Genomic DNA, 24849 nt, shown 5'->3' on the forward strand with positions numbered 1-24849 from the left:
TCTTAGCTTGGCTGCCACTTTTAAGCAAAGGTGTTCTTGTCTTGTTTCTCAGAATTAGAGCTGCCTGCTGTAATGTAGAGGGAAGCTGCTGTGCAACAGCTGCTGGTAAAATGGAGTAGAAACAAAGTTAAAGTGAGCATAGTTTTAATTTCTTCATATTTTGCTGTTGTCTTGCAGTTGTTTGATGCATTGTGACCTTAGAGTTCACAGCCCATGCGTATTTGTCTTGGTGTTTGTTTGTTTGTTATTTTGTGTGTGTGTGTTTTGTTTTCAAATAGTGAGAGCTGTAGAAGTCTCAGTTATAAGCTCCCAAACAACCTTATGGATCATGTAGGTTGGTGCTCTGCGCTCCAGCTGGTGAGTTTTACTTTGTCTTTCAGGATGCTGTTAGTTTGTATGAGTATTCATCGTGTGTTATTTATTTTTCTTGATCTTTTTTCCATTACACTATTTCTACTGATTGTATTGCTTGCAGTATATACTGTGTTTGACTGTCATCTGCTGAGGCAGGCTTGATAAGTCAGGCTGTTGTTGTTATGCTCTTTCCTTGCTTGTAAGAAAGTGTTCCTGAATAGAGGTCAAGCTCAGTATTCTCTTGTCATTTTGTTAAGTTAGAAGCTGCCATACCAGCATGTACAGTGGGAATGTAATCAGAAAGTCAGTATTTTGTAATAATAAAAATACCTAGTTTGATTTTTACTTTGATTTGACTCTGGTAAAATGTGGGCTTTATCTGCCCTTTTAACCTTTCACATGTTTTTGAGCTGGTTGTCTTTGTTCCTTATATCATTCATTCCTCTTGCATGCACTGAGTATGTATGGATTATATTAGGATTCTGGTTGCTGTATTTCTACAAGGGTCCTTTTTTTGGTTTTGTTGGTTTTATTTTTTTTTCCTAAAATTTCCAGTAAATCTTCACTACCTTTTTTATTTCCCAGTAGTAGTGTACACTTTTTTTAAGATTTGAAGAGTATACCTTGTTTGTGTGTGTTAGAATGAGGCTGCTAGTGAAACGTTATTGGGGATTATTAAGGGGATTACTAATTATTATTGGGGATTATTAAGGTCTCATTGGGGAGACCTTATTGCTCTCTTCCAATATCTGAAAGGTATTTACAGCAAGAGTGGGGTTGGTCTCTTCTCACTGGTGACAGGACGAGGGGAAATGGCCTTAAGTTGTGCCAGGGCAAGTTTAGGTTGGATATCAGGAAAAAATTCTTTACTGAAGGGGTTGTTAAGAACAGGGAGGTGGTTGAGTCACCATTCCTGGAAGTGTTTAAAAACTGTTTGGATGTGGTGTTCAGGGACATGAGTTAGCTGGGGTTGTTAATTAGGGTCGTACAGTTAGGTTGTGGTTGGACTTGATGATCTTTAAGGTCTTTTCCAACCTGAGCAATTCTGTGGTTCTATGAAACTGGTCTCTACAGATCAGCTGCTCTATAATGTAGTTTGTCAGTAGTATTACAGTTCTCTGATGTTGAGTTTCTAATTTTGAAGTAACAAATAAAAGAAAGAAAGATTAATGTGTGGCAAGATAAGCAAACAAAGTGAGGAAGATCCTGCTACGTGCTTTGTGAGCTATTGGAGCTGTTGCTAGGATGTTAACAATACCCTGAGCCAACAGTTGCCTGGGGAAATGGCAAAAACTTGTTCCATTTCTGCACATCTGTACAAATTCAGAATCTTTTTCTTCCCTGTAGGCCCCTTTGTCTTCCTCTAACATGATAGGAGCCATAGGGGAAGGAGATTGCATCTTGATCATCAGACCAAGTCTTTCATCATTCTCCAGCATACCTCTGTTACAACTAAGATCCAGTGGTACATGGCCAGACCTTGACTGAACGTAAAAATCATAAAGAGTTAACCTGGTGTGAATTGAAGGTCATGAACATGGCGTGTGGTAACGATCACCTGTGCTTTAATTTGGAAGTTGATGTTTATCTTGTTGATTGGTAAGAATCAGTCTCATGAATTGTATAGATCTTAGAAAAAGTGAAAAGTATTACTTCAAAAAAAACCAATCACTCCTTACTTCTGAAGTCATTCTTCTCTGAATAAGTTAAACCCTGCTTGCTTTGGAAAAAAAACCAAACAGGCTTCAAATGGAGGATGATTAAGGAATTTGAATCTGCAGTTTCTAGAGAAATTGGCTGAAGGAGGCCTCTGGCCTTGCATGTTCATTTTGAATAAATCTTGGAAAACTATAGTGGCATCTAAATCTTCTTTTTAAGAAAAGTTGAGTAAACCAGGCAACTACAGGTCAGTTAGCATGTGTCAATTCTAGGTAAAGAGATTGGATGTGTATGGTGGGATCCTATTACAGCCTTGGAAATACTTAGGTAACTGGAATACCCTTATGTGGCTCTATTAGAAAATAGATCTTTTAAATAATCTTTGACAAAAATAGCTGTAATATGATAGTGTATTGTTAATTAAAATATAGCATTCATATTATCCCTAGAATATATGTTAAATGGATATAGAACTGATTAAGTGTCAGATAATAGTAATCATTGAAAGGGAATGTTTCTACAAGGGTTGTGGGGAATTGTTTTGGGTTAATGCAGTTCCAAAATTTTAGTAATGAAACAATGGATAAAAATTGTGGATAATCAAAAAAAGAAATTATGTTGTGATCACTCATGAAGATGGGAATGATGACACCAAGCCACAGTTATAGTATTGTAGTAAGTTAGGTCTTCAGAAATAGCATGTTCTAGTACAGTCAAGCTGTAGAAGAAGAAGTTCTGTTCAAATTGTTCAAATTTATAGTTTTTGGTACTGCATTTTTAGAATGCAGTTTCTGTTTGCAGTCAGCTGGTATGATGGTGAATGCACAAAGAGAAATTTAAAACAAAAAGCAAAAAGAAAAGGTGGCAAAGGCTTCTTTCTTTTGTGACAGAGAGAAACATCATACTAAGCAGTAGCAGGAAGTGAAAATTAGAGTAATTTAAGTGAGGGTTCATTTAATCGGTGAGTATGACATCCGTAATGGGAAGTGATGACTTTTTGTTACTTCTTCTATTGAGTACCCCAAACCCAACACTAGTTTTATGCTGAACCCACTACAGAGTGAAAAATAAACAATGCTTCCTGCCAAAAACAAGCCAATACCAAACAAATAACGCTGTGACTTCTGGGTGATCAAGACTTACTACATTTTAAAGCTTAGGTCTTGAACTTGTGAATCTGTCAGGCAAATTTCTAAGAGGCTTTTCTTGGTTGAGTCACTTCTAACAATTATGCCTTTTTCTCATTCAATTAGGAGTTTCTTACACAACCTTCTACAGAGAACCTTTGAAGTATGTTTGTATTCTAATGTATTTATCACAGGTTGTCTAATAGTCCAGCCTTTAGAAAAAGTGTTTATGTGATTCGCATTTTGAAAGTACTTTCAGAGGGAGGAGCCTGTGTTACTTTGGAAGGTGCACTTCTGCTGATTTTCAGAGCTTTAAGAAGAGTCCATTTAAGTTTGTAGATGTGCTGTGCCAGGTGGAACATGACATCTGCATTTTTATAGAAGATGTCCCTGAGAGCAGTGTAACTCCCACTGGCAAAACCTTAAGCTGTCAAGTAACTCAAGAGTGGTGATGCAAGTTCTCCCTTTAAATTAATGATACTGAGGTATTGGAAAGAAGGAACTGTAGTTGGACTGATGATGGTAAAACTTCCCAAAAGAAAACAGTAAAATGTAAATTTTTTAAAGGTACTTGTAGAACTTGATCAGTTCACCTTTTTTTCCCCCGCACAACTCAAGATTAACTATACTTTATCATTAAAGTAACTGCTCTCCTTTCCTATCTTGTTCTCTACAGGATCTGTGGTGGATTTTTTCTTGAATTCTGAAGTAACAGGAATATGTTGTTAAATTACATATTTTTCTGAAGACTTGTGGTAGGAGCAGTATTATTTGCATCCCTTGTGGGGTTCTGCTCTAGAATTGGAGTGCTCCCAAGTGCTACCGAGGTGCAAATAAATAAATTCCATCTTCAGCTGGCATTTCATGTACACTGTGACTACCAAGTTATCATAGTAGAAAATGCCAGATGATTTTGTAAGCATGCTTTATTTGAGAGCTCAGGTCTGCAAATATGTATGCTGAAGTAGTGGAACTGCTCAGAAAGGAAGGCTATTGGTAATGCAGGGTTTCATTATGATGTGTTTAGGTCTCAGGGAGACAGGATTTTGCAAAGAAAGCTGAAGTTCAAACTCACTGCCTGTACTCCTTCCTAAGCAAACATTAATGCTAATATTTTCAATTACTAACATGTAAATCTGAGAAACTGACATATATGCGATAATCCCTTTTAAAAAAGTAGGCTTCATACTGTTATGAAAAGTATTGAATAAAGTGTGACAGGAATTGAAGCTGACCTGAACCTCAGGAGAATTTTTCTCTTGAGATCAGAAAGCCAGGTTTTATTAGAATAAAATCATTGTGGTTGTAACTAGGGAGCTCTCAGGAATGATGATCAAAGAAGGTAGAAAGGAGTTGGAAGGATCTCTGCTTCTGCCTGTTGTACCCCTGCATGCGAGTCCTTGGTTCCACTTAATTCAGCATCTTTCTGAGTGACAGTGACCCCTCTCATGTCTACATGACAGCAAAAGCTCACAAGAATTTTAGTACTCGCTCTGTTCCTTACCCGAGCTGTGAGCTTCTAGCTATGGCTCTGACAGGAAATACATCCTGTGCTCTCTGACCTTTCTTTCTTCCAGCCCAGTTTGGAGCATCTCAGAGAAGGAAGATCTCCCTTCCTCATCTGGAGTGTGTGGGGGAAAGTCACTCAGCTTTTATAAAAGAACATAGCATAGGATTTGGAACATAATAAATACTGTACTTTCTGAAAGCAAATTATTTTTGTTGTGCTTGTGGCTATTTGGTGTCTTTGAGAAGCTGACTGTCATTAGGTGTATGCGAGGTGCAAGAGAATGTAAAAATGGGGGCTTGGTAGTAAGTTTTTAGATCCAGACTGGGCTGCTGATAGAGGGAGCACAGAGGAATTCGGAGAGTTGAGTGCAAAAGGAGAACCACACAGCTTCTTCTTCAGGTCTCTTCACTTCAATCCAGTGATAATACCTTCCATTGATACGATTTGTACGTGTACTGTCTTTGTAGCTACAAGAAGTGTAAATATAGGAAGCATGTTTGCTATGTTAAAACTTTTGTACACGCCTTTAGGCAGCTAAGGGATACAACGTCTGTTTTGACTTTGTATAAGCAATTTTGAGTAGCTGAAGTAAGTACGCATCTGACTTCGGGGCTGACTCATCACAGAGATCAACATGTTTTAAAGAAAGTAATTCTACTTGTTTTTTGATCTTTCAGTAGATGATACAGAAATCTTTTTTTTTTTCTACCTCTTCAAAGATTGTGTTGAAATATCCATTGTAAAACATGAAACATGCAGAAAAGTGATATTAGGGAAATGAATGATCTTTCTTGTCGAATCTGAACCTGCATCAATGGTATTCTTGCAGTATTTCCTATTTTCTTTGGGTTTTGATTGCCCAAAGTGATTAGCCCTGAGTTTGCCTTCATATGCTGGCAGGTCCTCTTAAAGGAGTGATGCCAGGCATCAAAAACATGTGTAGCTGCATCTCTAGATTTACTTACTTTTTTGTAGCTATGTTCTTTTTTTGTTAGTTTGTTTTTGTTTGTTTTTCCATGCAGATTCTTATGCATGAGCTAAACTCATAGGAATCCTCTGCATATACAAATAAAAGCTTTGGATTTGGAATGTAGCAGTTGCTGACCTGTGTGAACAGGTTGTGAAAGCGTCATTCTAAACTAAAGGTTGATTTAGATCTCAAGGTACAATATGTCCAAATGTCATAATTTTAGTAATACTTGTGTTTACTCGTGGATTTTCATGTTTATATAAATGTTCATCCCTTTTTAACCTTTAACCACGTAACCAAGTTTAAATGTTTCCTTGTAGCAGCGACTTCCAAATGTATTGTTTTACTTTGTTTTCCCTTGCTTTTACATTCACATTTTGGAGAACAGAAGCCTTCAATGTGACTATCCTATTCTTCTTTTTATTATTATTATTTTTTAAATAGGTGGTACTAAGGAAGTGAGTCTTTTTTGGTAGTTTTTTTTTTTTTTTCCCTCTCTCCCCTTTCTTGAGGTTTTTCATGCCTCAGAGAGCTTTTTGCCACTCTTCTTTGCCCTTCCCACTTTGTACTTGCAGTTTCTGCAGATATTGGTTGGTATGAAAGTGATAGCATACAATTTATCTCTAAGCAGTAGGATAGGTGGAGGTAACAGTGTATCTCCTTTCGAGTCCTGTTGATATGAATACCAATGCTCCATCTTAGTTGTATCTTCTTATGACATTCAGGTCCACTTCCTAACCTAGTACAATATTTTTTAAACTCTGTAAGGTATAGTATTTATCACTTTTCTCTGTATTCCCATAAAATCATCTGGCTTGAACGTGATCTTGTAATACTGAGTTCCTCGTCTTTAGGTCTGCAAGGCAATGTGTATGGGAACCATTTGGTTACAGCCTGAACCAGTGATTGAGTGCCTGGTGAAGGGGCATTACCAGCCCTGGGAGCACAGGTGGAAGCAATTCTGCATGACCAGAAGGGGTTAGACCCAGGATCTACCCCTCCTTAATCTCATTTAAGGGCTGGCAGCAGGGAGAGAAGGATCTCTACTCAGAGATTGCCTTCTTTGGAGCATCCAGTGAGTCCTGGTCCTCAGAGAGCTGTAAGCTATTCCTTCTTTATTACTTCTTTATTATTGTGACTACTACACTTCTTGGGGGTAAAGCAACTATATCTGCTGCTGCCTATCCTTACGGGCTGTCTGGCCACTGAAGGGAGCTTTTAGCAAGTGGCACTGGAGGTAACAAAATGTAGTTTTTGTGGATGGAGCTGTTGTGTGATGTTTACTAAAACTCCTCCTGAGACTCAAACTGGCCCAGGATATGGTAAAGTGATTCATTGGCTTTAGTGACAGGGCCTATTTAAATACTTTCCTGTCTATGCTGTGGCTCATTTACTTAGGAACAGTCCAACAGAAACTATTTTAGAGTTACTGCATGCTAGATTAGTGAAAGATCAAGAGCAGGAGCAGCATATGCCTTTCTTGCTGTTAAAACCGGTATATTTTAGAACTACACCTATGTTAATCTAGAGAAGATTGAATTGCATTAGTCACTGGAGGGACAACGTCTTCCTGCCCTTTGGGGAAGAGTATATGTCACCTAAATAATCATTTGTCACATAGTATTGTAGTGCTCCTTTTCTTAATTAATAGTTCTATTTCTCAGATTCTACATTGGAGCTTTAAACTGCAGGCCAGGCCAAGAGGAAAAAAAGCCCTATTATAATTTTTCTTTTGCTGCCAAGTTCAGGGATTCGTTCATGCTATATTATTTGTACTGAACCATTAAACACCAGCATCTGTACAGAGTGCTTATGCAGAATAGGAAACTGTATAGACTGAGCTGTTATTGAAAGTAACAATACTAATATCTATTGTGATAGTGGGAGTGGTTTTCCAATACTGACAGTGTAAAACTTCTGGGCAAGCAGTCACAACTCTATTCCTATATAGGACAGATCTCCAAGGGGTTTTCTCTTTGAATCCACCTTACATTCAGAGGATATATGGAAGTGCTTCTTAAAATGTGATCTAATTCTTTAATTTTTCATAATATCTTCTGAGAAAGTGAACTTAAAATACTGGCTGAATAACACTGAAACCATATTTCCAACTTCTGTATTCAATTCTGTGGTAGCACGTGCTCTGCACAAACTGTGAGCATTGTTGCTAAAATCTCTGAGATACAGATATTTTTCCCTGTGTTCATGCAGTGTCCCTGCAGTGGCAAATGTCCATCTGCAGTGACAGATATTTTTCACTTAGAACTATTTACCACTGGAGAACATCCCTACCAATACTTTCAATTAAACTTCACAAGCTTCTGTCGTGTTGATTATAAAATACATAACGTGGTTCACAAATGGGAAATGAGTCTAAAATTAACCAATGATCTTAAAGCATAGTAGATGCAGGAACTGAATCAAAGAATCGAGAAATGATTGAGGTGGAAGAGACCTGTGTGTACGTATGGTCCCAAGCCTTGCTCAAGCAGGGACACCCAGAGCAGGGTGCCCAGCACCGTGGTGGCTTCTGAGGATCTCCAAGGAGGAGATTCCATAGCCTCTCTGGGCAACCTGTGCCAGTGCTCCATTGCCTGTACAGCACAGAAATGCTTCCTGATATTCAGAGGGAGCCCCCTGTGTTTCAGTTTGTGCCCACTGTTCTTGTTCTGCCACTGGGCACCACTGGCCAGCCCGTCTCTGCCCTCTCTGCACCCCCCCATTCAGGTATTTATACACATTGATCAGGTCTCCCCCAAGCCTCCTCTTCTCCAGGCTGAACAGTCCCAGCTCTCTCGTCCTCTTGTAGGAGAAATGCTCTATTTCCTTTGTTGTCTTCATAAGCCCTCCGTTAGACTCTTTCCAGTACGCCCATGTCTTTCATGTCACGGGGGCCCTGAACTACACACAGGATGCCAGGTGTGGCCTCACACCTCCCTCTACCAATGAATTTTGAACACTTCATTTTTTTTTTTTTAATTTTTATTTATTAGTTGTCATTCTTTGACATGATGAATACTTACAGCAGTATGTTAAAAAAGATACAATTAAGTCTCTTGGCATCACTGCATAGCAGTCACAGCATTTTCACACAATCTAGTGCTTCCTTTTAGAATGATGCATATGGCAAATATACGCACATATGTGGGCTGATTCTTGGTCCCGGTGAAGTTGGTGGGACCAGTGTTTGGCCCATAGAGTTGTACAAGATATGTGAATATGTATATATAAAATGCTTTACAATAAACATGACATATACAATCTTGATTTCAGAGATAAGCAGAATATATTTTTACATCCAAGTCAAACTTATGCTCTGCACTGAAAGTTTATGTACCTAAAATATTGGATGACTTATAGAAACAAATAATAGAGTAATAGTTTGCACCAATCAAAATAATTTGGACACGTGTTCATGGCATGAAGCTTGCCTTGTGTTTTTGTTCTATTTTGTTTAGATTTTGGCATGGCTTTTTTTCTTCATTTTAACTTTGCGGGATCTTAATTTAAATTTTATTACTGAGTCTGTGGGTGGTGGTGTCAGGAGGAGAGAATTTTAAGGAGAGCTTATCTGAGTTCATTAGAATAGAAAGCTATAGATGACGTCTGGTATCTGATACCTGAAAATAAAAGGAGTGTTTCTCCTTTCCAAGAAGAGTCCATTTGGAAGGGCTCGTAGGCAGTCCATCTCTGTTTTGATGGAAACTTCTAATAGAAAGTTCAACCAGAGTTGAGAAAAGCTGTTAAGACAGCTGTGCAGTTTGAGATGTACATTATTCCGTTTGCTGTGGTAGCAACCTTCTCATCGATCGTTCTGCGAGAGTTTGATTTTCTTAATGAAAACCAATAGTCCACATGAAAAGATTTATGATTTAAAGATCGTCTGGAGGCGCTACTTAATGTCAGCCACTCATCTGTCTGTTTCTATTTTTCAGAAGTATACATTTGTTATAGTTCTTGTTTTCCCATTTTGGTTGGTTTCCGGAATGTCGGCCCTTAGAAACCCAAAGGCAGGTCAAACCTTTATTTAATGAAAGTGCATACATATATATTGTTCTAACCAATGTAAAAACGTCACTTATTACCACTCTTAAAAAAAAATATATATATATATATTTATTCAGAATTTACTTCTTTGATGAAATGATGTCTGCATTTAAAGAAACTGGTTTTAATCAATTAAGTGAATTGTATTTGTGTGGAATTGCTAGAGTGTGTTATGCTTGTTCTTAGCAATTATCTGCTTCCTTCATTACATATATGAAAAACCCAACTCAGTTTTAAAACTGCAGAGTCTTTTAACTGCAGTGGCCCAGTAGCAAAGAAAAATGATCTACAAAGTCTTTCTGTAAAGTAGCTAATAGGGCTGCCAGGGTAACGAACCATAGACTTTGTATTGTCTGCACGTACATTTCTTCCATTCTGTTCATACACTGTCCTGTTGGCATCCTTGGGGAGAAATCCCACCCCCAAAATGTTCTTTAAACTACTAGATAATACCAAGCACTTACCACACCAAGCACTGGTGTTTCTGAACTGGCTGTAGCAGGTACGGTTTGGCTTATTTTCTGGAGAATCGTATAAGGTAGTAGTAAAGTTGGAAAAGACCTCTGAGATCATCAAGTCCAACCATAGACTCCAGTGAATCTGGCTGCCAGGCATCTGTTGCCAGAGCCTGATTTTTCAGCTCACTTTTGTGTAGAGCACCTGAGGCAAACTGATCTAGACCCAAACTTGTGTAATGGGTTTGCCTTCCAACTACAGAAGCATTTCTGGAGCCACCTATTTTGAGCACTGTTTCATTAGATAGGGTGACTGAAATCCAGCGAGAACGTTAAGTGCACCCAACCTCAACCCCGAACAAAACAAACAGCAACAGCAAAAAACCCAGTTTGTTTTAAGAGCAGCTTTTCAAAGTTTATTAGGAAGATTTAACTCGGTAAGTGCAGTCTTGTAATAGGCCCCTTAGGCTCTAATTACAGAAAAAACTTTGGATGCTCTGTAGCTGTAACAGAAATTGACATGCACTAAGCTCTCCTGTTGGACCTATTTTCTGGATGCTCCTCAGCAGCACATTTCTGTCAAGAGCTTTTTATGCTGCTAGGCATCAGGTTTATTTAACTAAACCTCAGAATGCTTTAAAAAATTCTTTGAACTAGATGGAAAATGGCTTCAATTTCTTAGTATAAAAGACAAAACAAGGGAAATAATGTTTTTTTTCTATGTACTTAAGAGCTTGTAGGCAGCCCATTATACTGCTTGTATAATGTCCTAATAATTGTCCTAGATCTGTCATGAAGAAATATCTATCTAAAAAGCTGTAAAGTGGTGATGCTCCCACCTCCACCATCAGGTGGTTAAAAAGGCATTTATGTCCTATAGTTAGAAATAATTTTATTCTACCACAACTCCTTCTCTTTGACTGTTATGGTGCATCTAATATATGAGTTCTGTTTAGAAGAGAGAGGAAGGAGACTTTTCTGTTACTCATAGCTAGTGATTTCCACCTTCCTATTTCACTGAGTTTCAGTCCTTTTCTCTGAAGATAAATGTCCAATGAATTAGTAGAATAAAGCATCCTTTACTAAACCTTGTGCTTCTTGTTTTCCTTTAAACGTGTTAGTCACCTTATGATCGTGAAGACTTTGTCTAAGTCAGCGTTCCCTGTAACTAAAAACAAACTCTACTGCATCTACCCTTGCAACTCTCTAAGTAAGCATTATTTCTCTCAAACACCAATTTAAATGGTGCTTTGTTGGTCTGTCCAAAAACACTTTCTCTAAATGTGATCATATGGCCATATCTGCTAGTTCTTTTGGAAAGCAGCTGTGCTGATTTGATGTGCTGAGGGTTTACAACAATGCTGCGCTTTGCTCAAACACAACTGGCTCCTTTGGGGAGAGAGGGCAATCTCTTTGGTGCAATGCAGTAGTGCCCGAAAATGCAATCTCAGTGAAATCATGGAAGCTTAAGGGAAGCTTCATATAGAATGAACTGAAGCTGTTTATGACATAAATAGAGCCATGTATCTTTCAGAAAAATGAACGTAGCGTTCATAGAATTCCTCAACTACTGTGACAGTTATGAGGATTTTCCTTAACAGGCTGACTAGAAAGCCTTTTTTCCTTCAATGAGTGAGACAGATCTAGCAGTTGGTTGAAGGTTTTCTTTCTTTCTTTCTTTCTTTTTTTTTTTTAATGGAAAGAAAAATACAAATGCATTTATATCCTGGCTATCTAAGTAAGAGAATGTAGGGGGGAAAGAATCCATCTCCATTATGACATCGCTTAAGAAAACAGCTGGACAGCAGAATTATTAGGATGTCGTGCTTTTTAGATCACTATGCTATTTAATAAAAATTCACTCTTGAATAAATGTTAATCTAATTGAATTGTTGAACTGTGGTTGTTGCTCTGGGCTTCTGGCTTTGCTTGTTTGTTTTGAACTAAAACTTCAGGCTCTGTGAAGCCTTTGCCTATACTGAATGCGCAGGGTGCTACGATTTAACAACACGGATCCATATGGAATGTGTTTGAAGTTTTCAAGAAGTTATCCTGCCAGACATCGTTCCTTAATGACCTGTGATATACCTTTTGATAGTGGAAAGGCAGTACAGAATTGTATCTTGTGATCATATGATTTTGGCAGCTATCAGAAGCTGAAAGATGCTAAAAGTTAAGGCTTTTATCCACAAACAATGGTGAATATTAATAAACTCTATACCATATTTACAAATGGTTTCTCTTGTATTAAAACTAACAGTATTCTGTTCACAGTGCCAATGTTTTTTACAGGTAGCAATCCCACAATACTCCAGTATTTTGGCATGGGAATCAGTAGCGTCTCATATTTACAGAAAATGTACACACATGAATATAAACATGTTACTTGAAACAGTACTCAAAAGGTAGATCTGTTCGTGTTTCAAAGGGTTAGACTGTATAACACCTTCCCTTTCATTTGCGAGGGAATACTGTTCCTTGCAATGAGAAGATGCCTGTCTTTTATCCAAAGTGGCATAAAAATGATTACCAAAATGAGCCTTGTTACACTGGAGTTGTGTACACGCAGTTGTGTAACTTCAGTCCAAAGTTTATACATCATCTGTTTAGTGCACAGAATACAAAAGTTAAAAAGGTTTTTATTTTAATTACTAAAATAACCAGATTCTCTCTGCCCTCTGTGAGCGCTGTCTCATTCAACCAGTGTCCTCTGGGTTCTGAAGATGCTGGTGGTTTCATGTGCAGCCCAGCTGCCAGACTGGAAAGCGTATGGCGCTCTGGGCCTATGTACATATGTCACAGTATGACTCATGGTAAATGAATACATAACCAAGAGTGCCTCTATCCTCCCCTGTTCTCTCAGTAATCTTCCCTGCTTCATGGCAGCAGTAACTGGCTTGGCTTCAGCTCTGCTGGCTGGACCTGCATTCAAGCAGTTCGTGATCTGAAGTGATGGATGGCATCAGGCATGTGCAGAATGAAGAGGGGGAGAGGAAGATGGAGATCCAGAAAGGAACCAGCAGAACCATGGGTTTGTTCACAAGGACCTTTACAGTGTTTGCTTTGCTGTTTCTTCCCTTTCCATGGTCTTGGCAACAGGCTCCTAGCTCCTCAGGATTTTGCTTGCTGCTGTGATCAAGACGAATATAGCAGTGCTATAAGGAAAAGTGCAAAGCTGCCACTAAGGAGTTTCCTCTTCATTTAAAGTCTGTTCCTGGCTGTCAGTTACTTGACCTGAGTGGTCATTGCTCCTACTACTGCTGTGTTGCTTATGGAGCAAACTCCTCCACTTTGCCTTGTTCCTCCTGAGATGGTTTAACATGTTTTCAGATAAGGGGGTATCTCCTGTAAACTGGGCCCACCTCTCAAAAAGCGGCTCTACAATGTATGTCATGAACCCTAGAGAAAGAGAGCACAGCAGGTGAGAAACAAATTCATTCCTTGAGCGCATTATCCCCCACAGGAGTTCCTCAGCAGAGTACAGTGCTACAAGTTGTGAAAACCTTGAAGAGAAATGACAATAAACCTTCAAGCTACATCAGTTCCTCTTGAAACAGGCAACTTTTGACCAGCACACATCACCAAGATTGGGATCTGTCTGTCTGGGGTAAGCTTGGGGAAAAGAAAAAACTGACACTGGTTTTTAGTGTCAACTTTTAGTTATTCTAGAAAAAGGGGAACAGGTTCCCAGCACAGCTATGCATGAGATATGAGATGAGTTGCAGTGGTGTCTAAGCTCCTTGAAGCGCTTGAAGCAGTGAGTGCTGCTGTGGCTATTTTGCTTCCTATTCCAGAACTTTCCAGGCTGCAGTAGTTTGGGGTTTCTGAATACTGTCCTATATGTCATAAATATCTTTTGTACTGCAGAGTGCAGACAAGGACAGCAGTTGAGATGTCTGTGCTGGCCTTTAATATCACATGGGAAGACTATGCAACAGCTTCTTTAAGTCAAAAATAAGTCTGTTCTGACCTGCTGAGGAGTGACCTTAGCACAGGCTTGTACTGAATACAGGAAAAGCTTGTATTTAAGTTAGTGTACATCTAGCAAAATCACTGATAGGTGAAAACAAATGGAAATAAAACTTCTAAGTCATAAACTGCAGTTTGATTCCCACAAAATTCAGTTCAGAAAAAAGAACACTTCAAAACTCACTTTAGTGTATGACTGCATCCTTGCTTTTATGTGAGGACAGACAAATGGTAGCAGGTTTATCTGCATATGGTATCTGCAGTTTGATGTAACAATACAGTTGGGTTAAGAGACAAATTAAATTACTTTCTGGAAGAGGAAGATAAACACCTTAGAAGCAAGCGTTCTGGTGTGAGACAGGTAGTATTTAATGGTTATACAGCTGTCTGCTTAACATCCTATGCATATGGTGTGATACTGCAAATGCATTTATGGAAATGCTAACTACAAAGTAACCACTGGGCTGCTGAGTGTCATCTGCAAATGCTGCCATGGAAACTTGCTGCTTGAACTCAATCTGCTGTCCAGCAAGGGGAGGCTGTGGGGATGGCAGTGTGCAGCACAGAGGAGAGGAGAGAACTGGTCAGTGCTCTGCAGGCAGTGTGTCAGACTTTAATGTTTTTAAAAAGAAGGGAAGATGAAGAAACTGGAGTTGCTGCCCTGACTCGATGCCCTCAGATACTCAGAGAACTACTAAAGCATCAGTGAATATGGCCTGAAGGCTCTTAATGAATCTTTCCATGTTCTGCACTGGATTCTGCAGGGGCATCATACTGTGGAGCGTTTATGAAGAATCTGTAGGAAACTGGACAGGAAAATGGTGTTGCTACTTTAAATGAGAGGCTTTGCAGTGCGCTCAGCAGTTGTGGGGATGCTTTTCCCTCATCATCCTAAACAGCCAAAGTATTCCACAGAAATAAGCTTGCAACTGGCTGATGACGCATTTGAAGCTATGTCATGTGTTAACTGATGAAGACAGCAAGAAGTCAATCCCAGATCAGGTGTTCAGTATTCACAAAGCTGACCTTTGCTGTTGATTCACTGGGTTTATGTTGCAGATGGATTTTATCACGTATCATGTTTCAGTTTCTGTTTGAGCTTGTGCCACACTGAGATAAACACGGAGGAGACAGAATGAAGCTAATACTTACCAATCTGAATGCTTGGTATTGTATCCTTCTGTTGATTACAAAGTGGGCTTATTTCCAGTTCAAATTTTTGTTCCAGGTCACCTACATCATAAAAAAAAAAAAAAATTCTGCTACTTTTGTCTCCATACCTGCATCAGACTCATACAGTGACTGCAGCTGTATGGTTTTGAGCAGCTGGAACCTGGCACCAGTGAGAACCATGTTAAATGTCCAAGTATACCTTTTTTTTTTTTCCTTCAAGGTACCAGAGAAACTGAGCAAGCATGCAAAGAAGAAAAATCTCTCTAAGGAAAGGTGACTTTTGAATGAACATTATATGTAAGCACTTAAGTATTTTGAGAATCTTCCTTTTTAAGATAGCTGCAATGCTGCAGTGTGGGTTGCTGCCATGTACTTGTGAAAATTGCTGTTGAAGGATGATGGTGCCTGGCAGCCCACAGCTGTGTCTGTGCTAGTAAACTACTACAAACCAGAGCAACAATGTGTCAAAAATCATAGGATTGAGGTTATAAATACGAAAAAAGGATGAAATTCAAGTTTGTCTTACATTTGTGTCAAATGTAGGTGGGTATGGGAGCTATGTTTATGCTGAACTTGCATCATTAATTCCTTTGGTAGTCCAGGAAGTCCTTACAGAGTCTCCTGCACAAAATGGACTTGAAACAAACTGGCTGACTGACCTCCTTGCCCCTTTCACTACACAGTATGAGATCAAGCAAAGGATGATGTTTCTGGGTGTGAACCTGGAACTGTCCTGAAGACTCCTTCAGGCAGTGACCAGCCCACACTCTGCTTTAAACTGCTGATTTACAGCTGGGTGAGGGATCTGCTCACCCTAGGTGCCACCCCACCTGCAGCAAAATTGACCAAATTGGACACTGAGACAATGCTTAAAAGCAGTCAGTTGAAACTGCTCCTGCAGGTGCAGAAAGGATCATGCAGGACACTTCCATACATAGCTGGATTCCAGCCTGGTCTAGTGGTTGGTGACCCTGCACACAGAAGGGGGGTTGAGACTAGATGATTATTGTGATCCTTTTCAACCCTGGCCATTCTATGATAGCTAAGAACATTAAAACACATTTCTTTTGTGCCTAAAGGCAATGGATGGCAATGATCACACAGATGCTGGAGTGGCAGGAGAAGACCACAAGTCAGCTGCATACAAGAACTCAGCAGCAAAGCAGCTCCGATTGCTCCAGATGAAGATGCTGTTGCCATGCAGACGGCAACCACCTGTCTCATGGGGGAGATTTGGTTTCCACACGCAAGCATTAGCCCATTAAAAGATTGCTGCAAATTAGTATTTTTTTAAACACTGTGAGTGGAACACTCATCTTTTGTGATTGTTTACACTCTCAGAGACACTACCAGGCTGCAAGTCTTAGGAGTACAGACCCTTTCCTACCTACGGCACAGCTGTGTACAAGCTGTGCTGTTCTGCTTCTCTATTTTATTTACTAATAAGGATACTGCAAGTGCTGTTTAGAAGAAATGTATCCATAAATAACATTATGCTAGAGCAGACAAAACATCGTATTCAACCTAAAAGAAACATTCTGCTTCATATCCACTGTTTCTGTTTAAAAGCACTTTTATTTTATACCCACTAGTGGACAGTTTTGACTTTTACTCTCACTCAGCCTCTATAGTCCTGTACATACTGTGTGCATTTCTAAGCCTTACCTTTCTCTCTACTGCAGCACACAATTGAGTCTTAAATGCGAGGGGCTTGTTTTCATTTTAACTAGGTAGTTAGGAAATACTAGGGAAACATTTAGAACTTTACTAACAATCAAAAGCTATTAAAAATGGCATTAGAAATGTTTTGTAAAAAAAAACAAAAACGAAAGAGCTCAAACTTTTATATGCACAACAGAGGAAAAATTAAACAATGCACTAATTCTGATATTACCTGCCTCCTATGTAGTTAAAAATCAGACCAGAAGAGCAATGGTTTTCGAATGTCACAAAAAATACCTTCTAGACCCAACATTATTTTTAAGGAGGTAGGAGTCTAAAATAATATACATTATTTTAAGTAATAATGGTATCTGACTACATGATATATATATTTTTTTTGGTGCACACTTACCAGGATTACATAGCCACCAGTGACAGTCAAACTGTGGTTTTTGTACATTCTCCCACATACCTGCTCTTATTTTCCTTGTACAGCTCTAACTGGTCTCCTACGTATAGTGCATATAACTGGTCTCAGAGGTGTATTTTAGAAATTCTGCTGGTGTGTTTGGAGTCTTGGAGAAAAAGCAAAAGTTTTTAAGAGTTGAGGCTGCTGCCTTTCTTTTCAAGGCCCTAAAGATGTGGGGCCTTGCCCTCATGGCTTGGCTACACATCTGAGGACGCAAACCCACATCCTGCAAGTTGCTTCTGTTACTGCAAAAGTCACAGACGTTTCACCGGCTTAAACTGACACATGCCAAAAACTAACTTGTCCTATTTGTCCTTGCTTGTTAGTGTTATGGACTAACTGTACCAGGTACCAGCCCAAATGTCGCTTAATTCCATACAGCAGAACTTTAACTGAATTGAGTACTTCATTGTGTGCTCTTCCAGAATTTGTACTGCTTGCCTGAGGCTCTCAGGGTTCTGTGAACAAAGAATTTAGCAGTGATTAAACTCTGCTGCACCCTGCCCGTTTTGTAGCACAGCATGACCTTGCCTATGCAGATAGAGCCAAATGGTGCAATTACTGTGTTTTAAAAAAAGCCCTGCATGACTGAGCTCTCTGCAGGGGTCTGGAGCATTTGCAATAGGTTCTAGCAGAGCACTAGCTTGCCCACTTTGTTCCTGTAAGCTGTGTGAGGGGGGTTTGCCATGCTGGGGAACTGCTTTTGAACTCTCTGCATTTGTACGCAGAAGAGCGTGTCATGTTTGGGAAACTCAGAGAGTGAGACTCCTGTAGGAGTTGTAGCGAAAGTCTGAACAACAAGTGAGATAAAACACAGCAGCTGGTGGGATGATTCAAGGCCAGGCTGGATGGGGCCCTGGGCAGCCTTATCTAGTGCCTGATTAAGAGGGTGGCAACCCTGCCTGTGGTGGAACTAGATGATCCCTTCCAACCCAAGCCAGGTCTGTGATTTTAGTGTACTGTAGCCCTGACACGGTTTCAGCTTGAAAATGCTAAGGCTGGCTTGAGGGTTCTCAGCGAGGAGGCAAGCTGTGGGTTCCTCTGTGAAATTTAAGAGCTGAGGTGCAGCACACTGTGAGAGGATTTGAGGCCTGAGGCAGGCTGCCTCCATGTAGCAGCTCTATGTCTCGAGCACAGGGCAGGGGCTGACCTTGGCGGTAGAACTCCTCGCAGACCCTCTCGCTCCACTGCTTGCTCAGCTCCCACAGCCGGCAGGGGTTGCAGATGTCAGCACACTTGAGTGCAATCTGAAAGCGAAGGAGAAGAGCGGAGGTGAGAAAAGAGACCGTTATCCAGGAGTGCTTCAGTGGTAAACCTGCAGTCGTGAAACTCCCAGGCCTCACCAGAAGGAAAGGTTAGGATCACCTGTTGGGTGCTGAGTCTCACCCAAATATGCCTTTTGAGGAAAGAGTATTTACCTCAGCTGCAAACAAACCTTTCATTCAGTCCTCTGCTTTACTGCAGTGAGAACAAGAGGAGGGCCAAATTCCAAGATGGCAAAATCTTCTGGATGTTCTGTGCTAGGAGCAAGCCAAGACAAGCTGCAGACTGGCTCCTGCTGACTGCCTGGCTCAGCTCCATGTGTGATGTTGAGGGAAGGACGAGCCAAGCCTGCGTGAGACCATTCGGGCATCGCTTCCCTGTGGTCTGAGCGACCTCTCATCTCACTTTAGTTACACTTCATTTTAATGTCTATGTGTTTTCCTTTACAATGCTCAGCACAGGGCCCTCTGCATTGCCTCTGTCTGGCTTTCACTTAGCTAACTAGTGCTATTACATGCTTTGCATTGGAATGAGTACAGCAGGGCAAGAGATTTTTACAATCAAGTAACTGCTTTAGAAAAGCGAGCTATGTAATGGTCTGTCTGTCTTACTGCTTGGAACAAGGTGCTGTGAGCCTCTCATCTTCCTAGATAACCTGAACACAGTTAGTCAGAAGGACAGAGGGCAGAATTCATCTGGACCCCAGACAGGAAAACAGAAGTGTTTCCTGTATAAATTCATATCTGTTAACCAGAGGAGGGAGGTCTCCAAGCCTCTTTTCTCTCTGGATTAAATTGATTAGCCTTAACATTTCTGTGTATTACTGTGTATTAAAACAACATTCTTCCACGGATGAGGGTAGGTTAAAACTTCTTGTTTTCTTTTTTTCTTTCTTCCACAAATAATCCTCCAACTAAGCAAATCTCACCAGGCCTCTGTCCTAGTTTCTATCTATCTTCAAGGAAGTGCATAAAGAATTTTTTTTTTGCTGCAGTTGAGAACTGTAAGCCCTGTGCCACGGCATTTGCACAACTTTCTTGCCTAATCTATCCAGAAATATGATAAGCCCATCATCCTGCCCTGCACGGGTTGTGCAGGAACCTGACAGAAAACCATGTTTCATGGAGAACAGAACAGCAGATTGCTGCATTTCTCACGCTTCTGGAAGGGGAAGAAGCAACAGATCAGCATTTACTTCCTCGCAGCTGTCACCTTTCCCATAACCTCGACAGAGTGGAAATGTGTAGATGTTTGTTTTGTAAATGACAATGATTAAACTCTTATGTATTTTAAAAGAAATTGATGTCATTTCTGCACAGAATCATGTATATACAGCTACTGTAATCATAATAATGTGTTAATAGGTAGAGGTTTATTTTGAAGAGCCTGCTAATGACTGAAGCTTAGCTGAAGGAATCAGTTTGAATCTTTGATTTTTAAATAAAACATGGTTTCTTCATTAGCTGGAAAGATCCAGTAGAGAATCATCTGCTGCCATGGCAACAGCTGTCTCCACAGAGACAGCTTATGAACATCAGTCGCAAGAACAGAACTTGAACACCTGATGTCAGGTTGTCATGGGAAGAACACTGAGAAGGGGGCACTCCTGCTCATCACTAGAAAATAACACCAGCAAAGCAATATTTGCCACAAGGAGAATAAAATCAAGGCATTACCTGAACGAGATGTGGTGGCCTAGAAATAATTAATAGCTCATCATCATTTCTAATCATGTGACACTCATGTTTCTGCTGCATTATTCCCAGCTTTTTAACTCAAGGAGATCACATAAGGTAATACTAGAAACATCTTAAGCTTTTCTGACATGCCAGGTGGAGGTAACAGAGGTTGTAGTGGTAGGTGAGGTGATGCTGTTGGTCAGACATGCTGTCCTACACTATTCTAATGTGTACCAGGAAATACCATGACTTGAAAAATAAATAAGAAAACAATAGTGGTAACAAATTTTTAGAACTTACCTGAAGCATAAAATGTCTGTCTCGAGCATCCTCCAGTCTCAAATCCTGATTGTCAAGGTGAGATTTCAGACGAATCAAAAACTCATTCTGTCTGTTGATGTCTGTTGCCAAGATCAGGGAGCCTAACTGCTGTTCGATGTCTTGTCTGCAATTAAGGAAAATAAGCCCCATCAGTCATGGAACCATTGGACTCTAATAGCTCGAAACAACCTGCTATAAACCATAGCTAGCATAAAGCTTCCACAATCTTTATGGATCCAATCTGATCAGATTGGTCATTTTCTGCTGGGGTTGATAGGGTACAACTGCTCTAGCTGCTTAAATGGCTTCGGCAGGAAGGGATAATGGGGAAGAAAAACACTTGTTTGTGTAGGTGGATGTGAAAGCTTCCAGAAAGGACTAGGAAAGGGGAAAACAAATAACATAATGCATCTAGAAAAACACTCGCATCTTACTCCAGCTGCTCTGAGCTGGGTGCTGAATAATGCAGCTTTAAAGTAGTACTGAACAGAAGTTATCAGTTTGATGTGAAAAATTTCTAGAGGGGTACAAGGTCACCTATTCCTGGGCAAGGTCACCTGCAATTAAACCTTAGTATTGCAGGGTACTCATTGGTCTCCATTCTTTGGTGAGAGCAGCAGGACATTCAGCCTACTCCAGACATGTCCAACCTGCAGCTGGCACTGCTGCCTCCCCCTGCCCCATGTCATCATGGCAGCGGCCCCTCAGCACCAACTGAACATCAGAGCACTACCAGCCCTACGGGGGCACAGCGCTGTCCCAGCTCATAGTGATGGCAGATACGTTTATGGATTTTGATACACTGGCTACACACAGTCCTGTGTACAGCAAGAATATGCAGTTGTGCTTTTCATTTTGATAAAGGAATTTGAGAACAGGTTACAAGACTACCAGAAAAATAATTGATTTTTTGGTTTATTTGCAACTCCCTTTTCAGTCCACATATAGAGTTGAAATCCAAAATTTGATCATGACTTTTTACCAGATAAGCCCCCTTTTTTTTTTTTTTTTAAACCAGGTAAGACTTTTTCATAAGCCTTCTCGTACCAGAGAGAAATACTCCTCACTTCACAATCATACTTTACTCGTGTCATTGCTTTTTGGTAGTATGTACATTTGTGAACAACTATTTTGAAGGATGAAGCATGGGAAGAGTACAATTTCATCAGAAAGTCTTTGATAAACACCTTGAGAGCTCACTGAGAATTGCAGCCACTGCTATCAAACCAAACTGATGCGTTATTTTCACAGAAAGCAAGCTACATATCCCACTAGCTTTACGGTTTTGTTGCTTTTGTATGTGTTTTAATAAGAACATTAAAAATTAAAATACGTTTTGTTACTTTATATACATTAATTATATATTTTATGAAGGTTGCTGTGAAAGTAATGCCTCCTGTTTTATTATGTTGCCCCATGGCATCAAAAGCAGATGGTGGTGGTAGGCAGAACCTTCCCAACCATATGCCATTACGTGCTGTGCAACAGATGGCAGCAGAGGGACAGTCTGACAGAATGGCATGAAGCAGTGCATGTCACTGATCTCCTTCATGAGGAAACAATGGCACCCACTGACATTTATTGATGCTTGCTGAATATTGATGGTGATCAAATAGTGAATGTGAACACAGTGAGGTAGTGGGTGGGTGGTGCATTTCATCAGTGGCAACAGTGACAGTGGATCACCACTGCTGGAACAGATTTTTTATAAGCACAACATGCAGGCTCTTACTCATTGCTGATGAAAATTCACAGCTAATGGTGGTTACTGCGTTGAAGAAGAATGTGTTGCAGTTGAGAATTTGCTCTACTAAACAGTGTTGTTGTGCTCTTTCTATCCGTTCCAGTTTCCATGGAAATAATTAGGAGGCATTACTTTTGGAGCAACCTTTGTAGATGTGGCTCTGGACAACTCCTTTTCACTCAGTGCAGCCCAGGCAAGCCAAAAAGTTGGACAGCCTGCTCTGAAGTCTGGCCTCTCTGCCCATGCCCCTTTGAAGAAGAGTGACGGAAGCCAAGGATTAGTTTGAGAGATGCGTTTTCTCTAGCTGACACTTACGTCACCTCCTTGGGCAGATGAGCAAGGAGCCGTGATTCTCGAAGCATGCCTATTGTAGATCTCCAGTGATGATTTTCTAACACAGAAACATTCTGGTAGGAACAAAAGGAATACATGCAAGGATTAGGTAGGAACATATGGCACAGTTATGTATCTGTCACATCTCGTGATGCCTAGAATTGGTTGAAAATTGTCTGCTGTAACAAAACAAAAGAAAACTGATCTAAAAATCTGTGCTTTTTAGCCACCTTTTCGTTTGAAGAATGTCTGGATTTCTAGTATTAAGTTCACTGTGCTTGTAGGTATCCTAAGATACCTAAGATCAACCCTAGTTACTGGGGAGAAACAACAACAAAACAACAACTTTCCAACCATAAGAACTCAAAACAAGCTATGAAGCTAAGAACAAGTCTGATGACTTTTGACAGCAATTCTGTTCATCAGCCAACTTAAATATCCTTCTTCTCTTCTTGCCTAAATACATCAGCATGGGCTTTCGCAACCCTGTACTCTGACCAAGGAAAAAATAAGGGATGCCCCTGCATGCCTGCTGCAGCTGTTTTGAGCTAAGCTATTGCTACTGGGTTGCCTGCATTTCGCTTCTGTCATACCATTACATAAACATGGAAAGATTGCTGGGTCAAGAATGCAGAGCAAGCATATCTGTGAAAAGATTATGCTGGGCTTGCTGAATTAAGATATGGCATAAAGTTAATTTCAAATCTAAACACTGTAGATTCATGTGTTAATTAACTATCTTTCCTTGTATTTATTGGGAGATTTCTCCCTTCTCTTCTCCTGTCTGCTCTCAGCCACAAGCAGAACTCCAACAGAGGTGTTTTGCATTTTGTTTTTTGTCTCTGCACCTCTTGGAAGTGTCTGCTCACAGCCACCTGCACAGAGCAGAGCACATTGTGGGGCCCTCTGCTCACCTTGTCAGACCTTGGTTCTCCCTCTAAAGCACTGCTCAAACAAATGCTTTACCTGCGTGGAGAGAGGTGCTTGTTTCCTTTTCTCTTTGGCTGGCTCACAGCTGAGTCTGAGAGATTGTCAGCCTCTGCTCTGCCTCTACTTTTACTGTGCTGGCACGGAGCACTCCTGAGCTCTGTATGGAAACCTGCTTGCCTGACATTTGGTCCCACTGAAGGAGAGCCAAAGCACAACTGAGCATGTAGGCATCCAAGCACATCCTTGCTTCGAACTAATAGTTACTCAAAGGAAAAAAAAAAAAAAGGTCAGGTATCTGATCCAGATTTCCACTTCTGTAAATTCCCGCTCTTTGCCTGCTGCTATTTGAGAGCTTAAAGCCAGTACAGCATCTAGTATCCCATATTTAAAGTACATGGAGCAGGGAAAAGGAAAGGTCAAGTTAACAAGTGACAAGTGAGCATGAAGTCATATGACTCCCCTGTTGAATGCAGGCAGCCAGAATCCCTGAAGCTGTTGCCAACAATTAGGAGTCAGCTATTCCACCTAGGAACACTCTACTGCCTTATTAAGCCTAATTGCCATTAGTTATCTGATCACTTAGGCTGGAGGGGAGATTATCCAAGCAGGGAGGAAATCCATGTGATGGCTTGCAGACTGGTGTTTTTAGCACTGATCTCTAGAGAGGTTGCTTTCCCACACTTTTTAAAAATTATTCTTTGAAAAAAGTCTCTGTCACAACAACTGCCTAAAAACTAGTGGAGTGCTGTAACAAAAACCTCAGGACTACGGCAAAATCTCCAATCTGTGACAAGGCCAGTCACAAAGGTTGGAGTCTTTGAGCATCAGTGTGTTCTGGCTGGGAATCCCAGGGCCCAGCTTCTTTCTGTGTCTCATGGCACAAGGACAATTGAATCCTAACACCACCAATTTCTTACGTTAAACTCAAATGTTGCTTGGGTAGGGTAAAACAACAGATAACTTCTTGACACATACAAAGCAAGTCGCAAACTCTTGATTTCTATTTTCACAGAAACACAGCTATTACTGAGTCTTCCTCGGTTAGATGAATTATTAACTTAGAATATTGTTTCTGATATCTTCTTACAAAGGCTGAAGTCGATTCTTCTGAAGGATAGAAATCCCTACAATTACCATTTAATTACTATGAATTACATTTAGTAAAACCAAATTTATTTATGGCA

The 24849-nt window shown here is 40.3% G+C and overlaps 1 protein-coding gene across 5 annotated transcripts in view; it reads right to left on the minus strand.

Moving 5' to 3' along the window:
• Positions 1-11800: 11800 nt before the first annotated feature.
• Positions 11801-24849, minus strand: part of PDE7B (phosphodiesterase 7B) — a 162184-nt gene continuing 149135 nt past the window's right edge. For 4 of the 5 annotated variants that reach the window (XM_090135750.1, XM_090135749.1, XM_031610814.2 and 1 more), the window contains 5 exons: positions 22718-22809; positions 20638-20782; positions 18546-18642; positions 15244-15324; positions 11801-13521 (listed from right to left, as the gene is read on the minus strand). In XM_090135750.1, coding sequence (XP_089991876.1) covers positions 13304-13521; positions 15244-15324; positions 18546-18642; positions 20638-20782; positions 22718-22809 — 633 coding nt within the window. In that variant the 3' untranslated portion in view covers positions 11801-13303. Of the gene's footprint in view, positions 13522-15243; positions 15325-16313; positions 17854-18545; positions 18643-20637; positions 20783-22717; positions 22810-24849 lie in introns of those variants that run through there. The other variant, XM_090135751.1, reaches the window with a different exon arrangement.

This window comes from Phasianus colchicus, chromosome 2 (assembly GCF_987193195.1).
Source record: "Phasianus colchicus chromosome 2, bPhaCol1.hap1.1, whole genome shotgun sequence".
In the NCBI taxonomy this organism is placed as follows: domain Eukaryota; kingdom Metazoa; phylum Chordata; class Aves; order Galliformes; family Phasianidae; genus Phasianus; species Phasianus colchicus.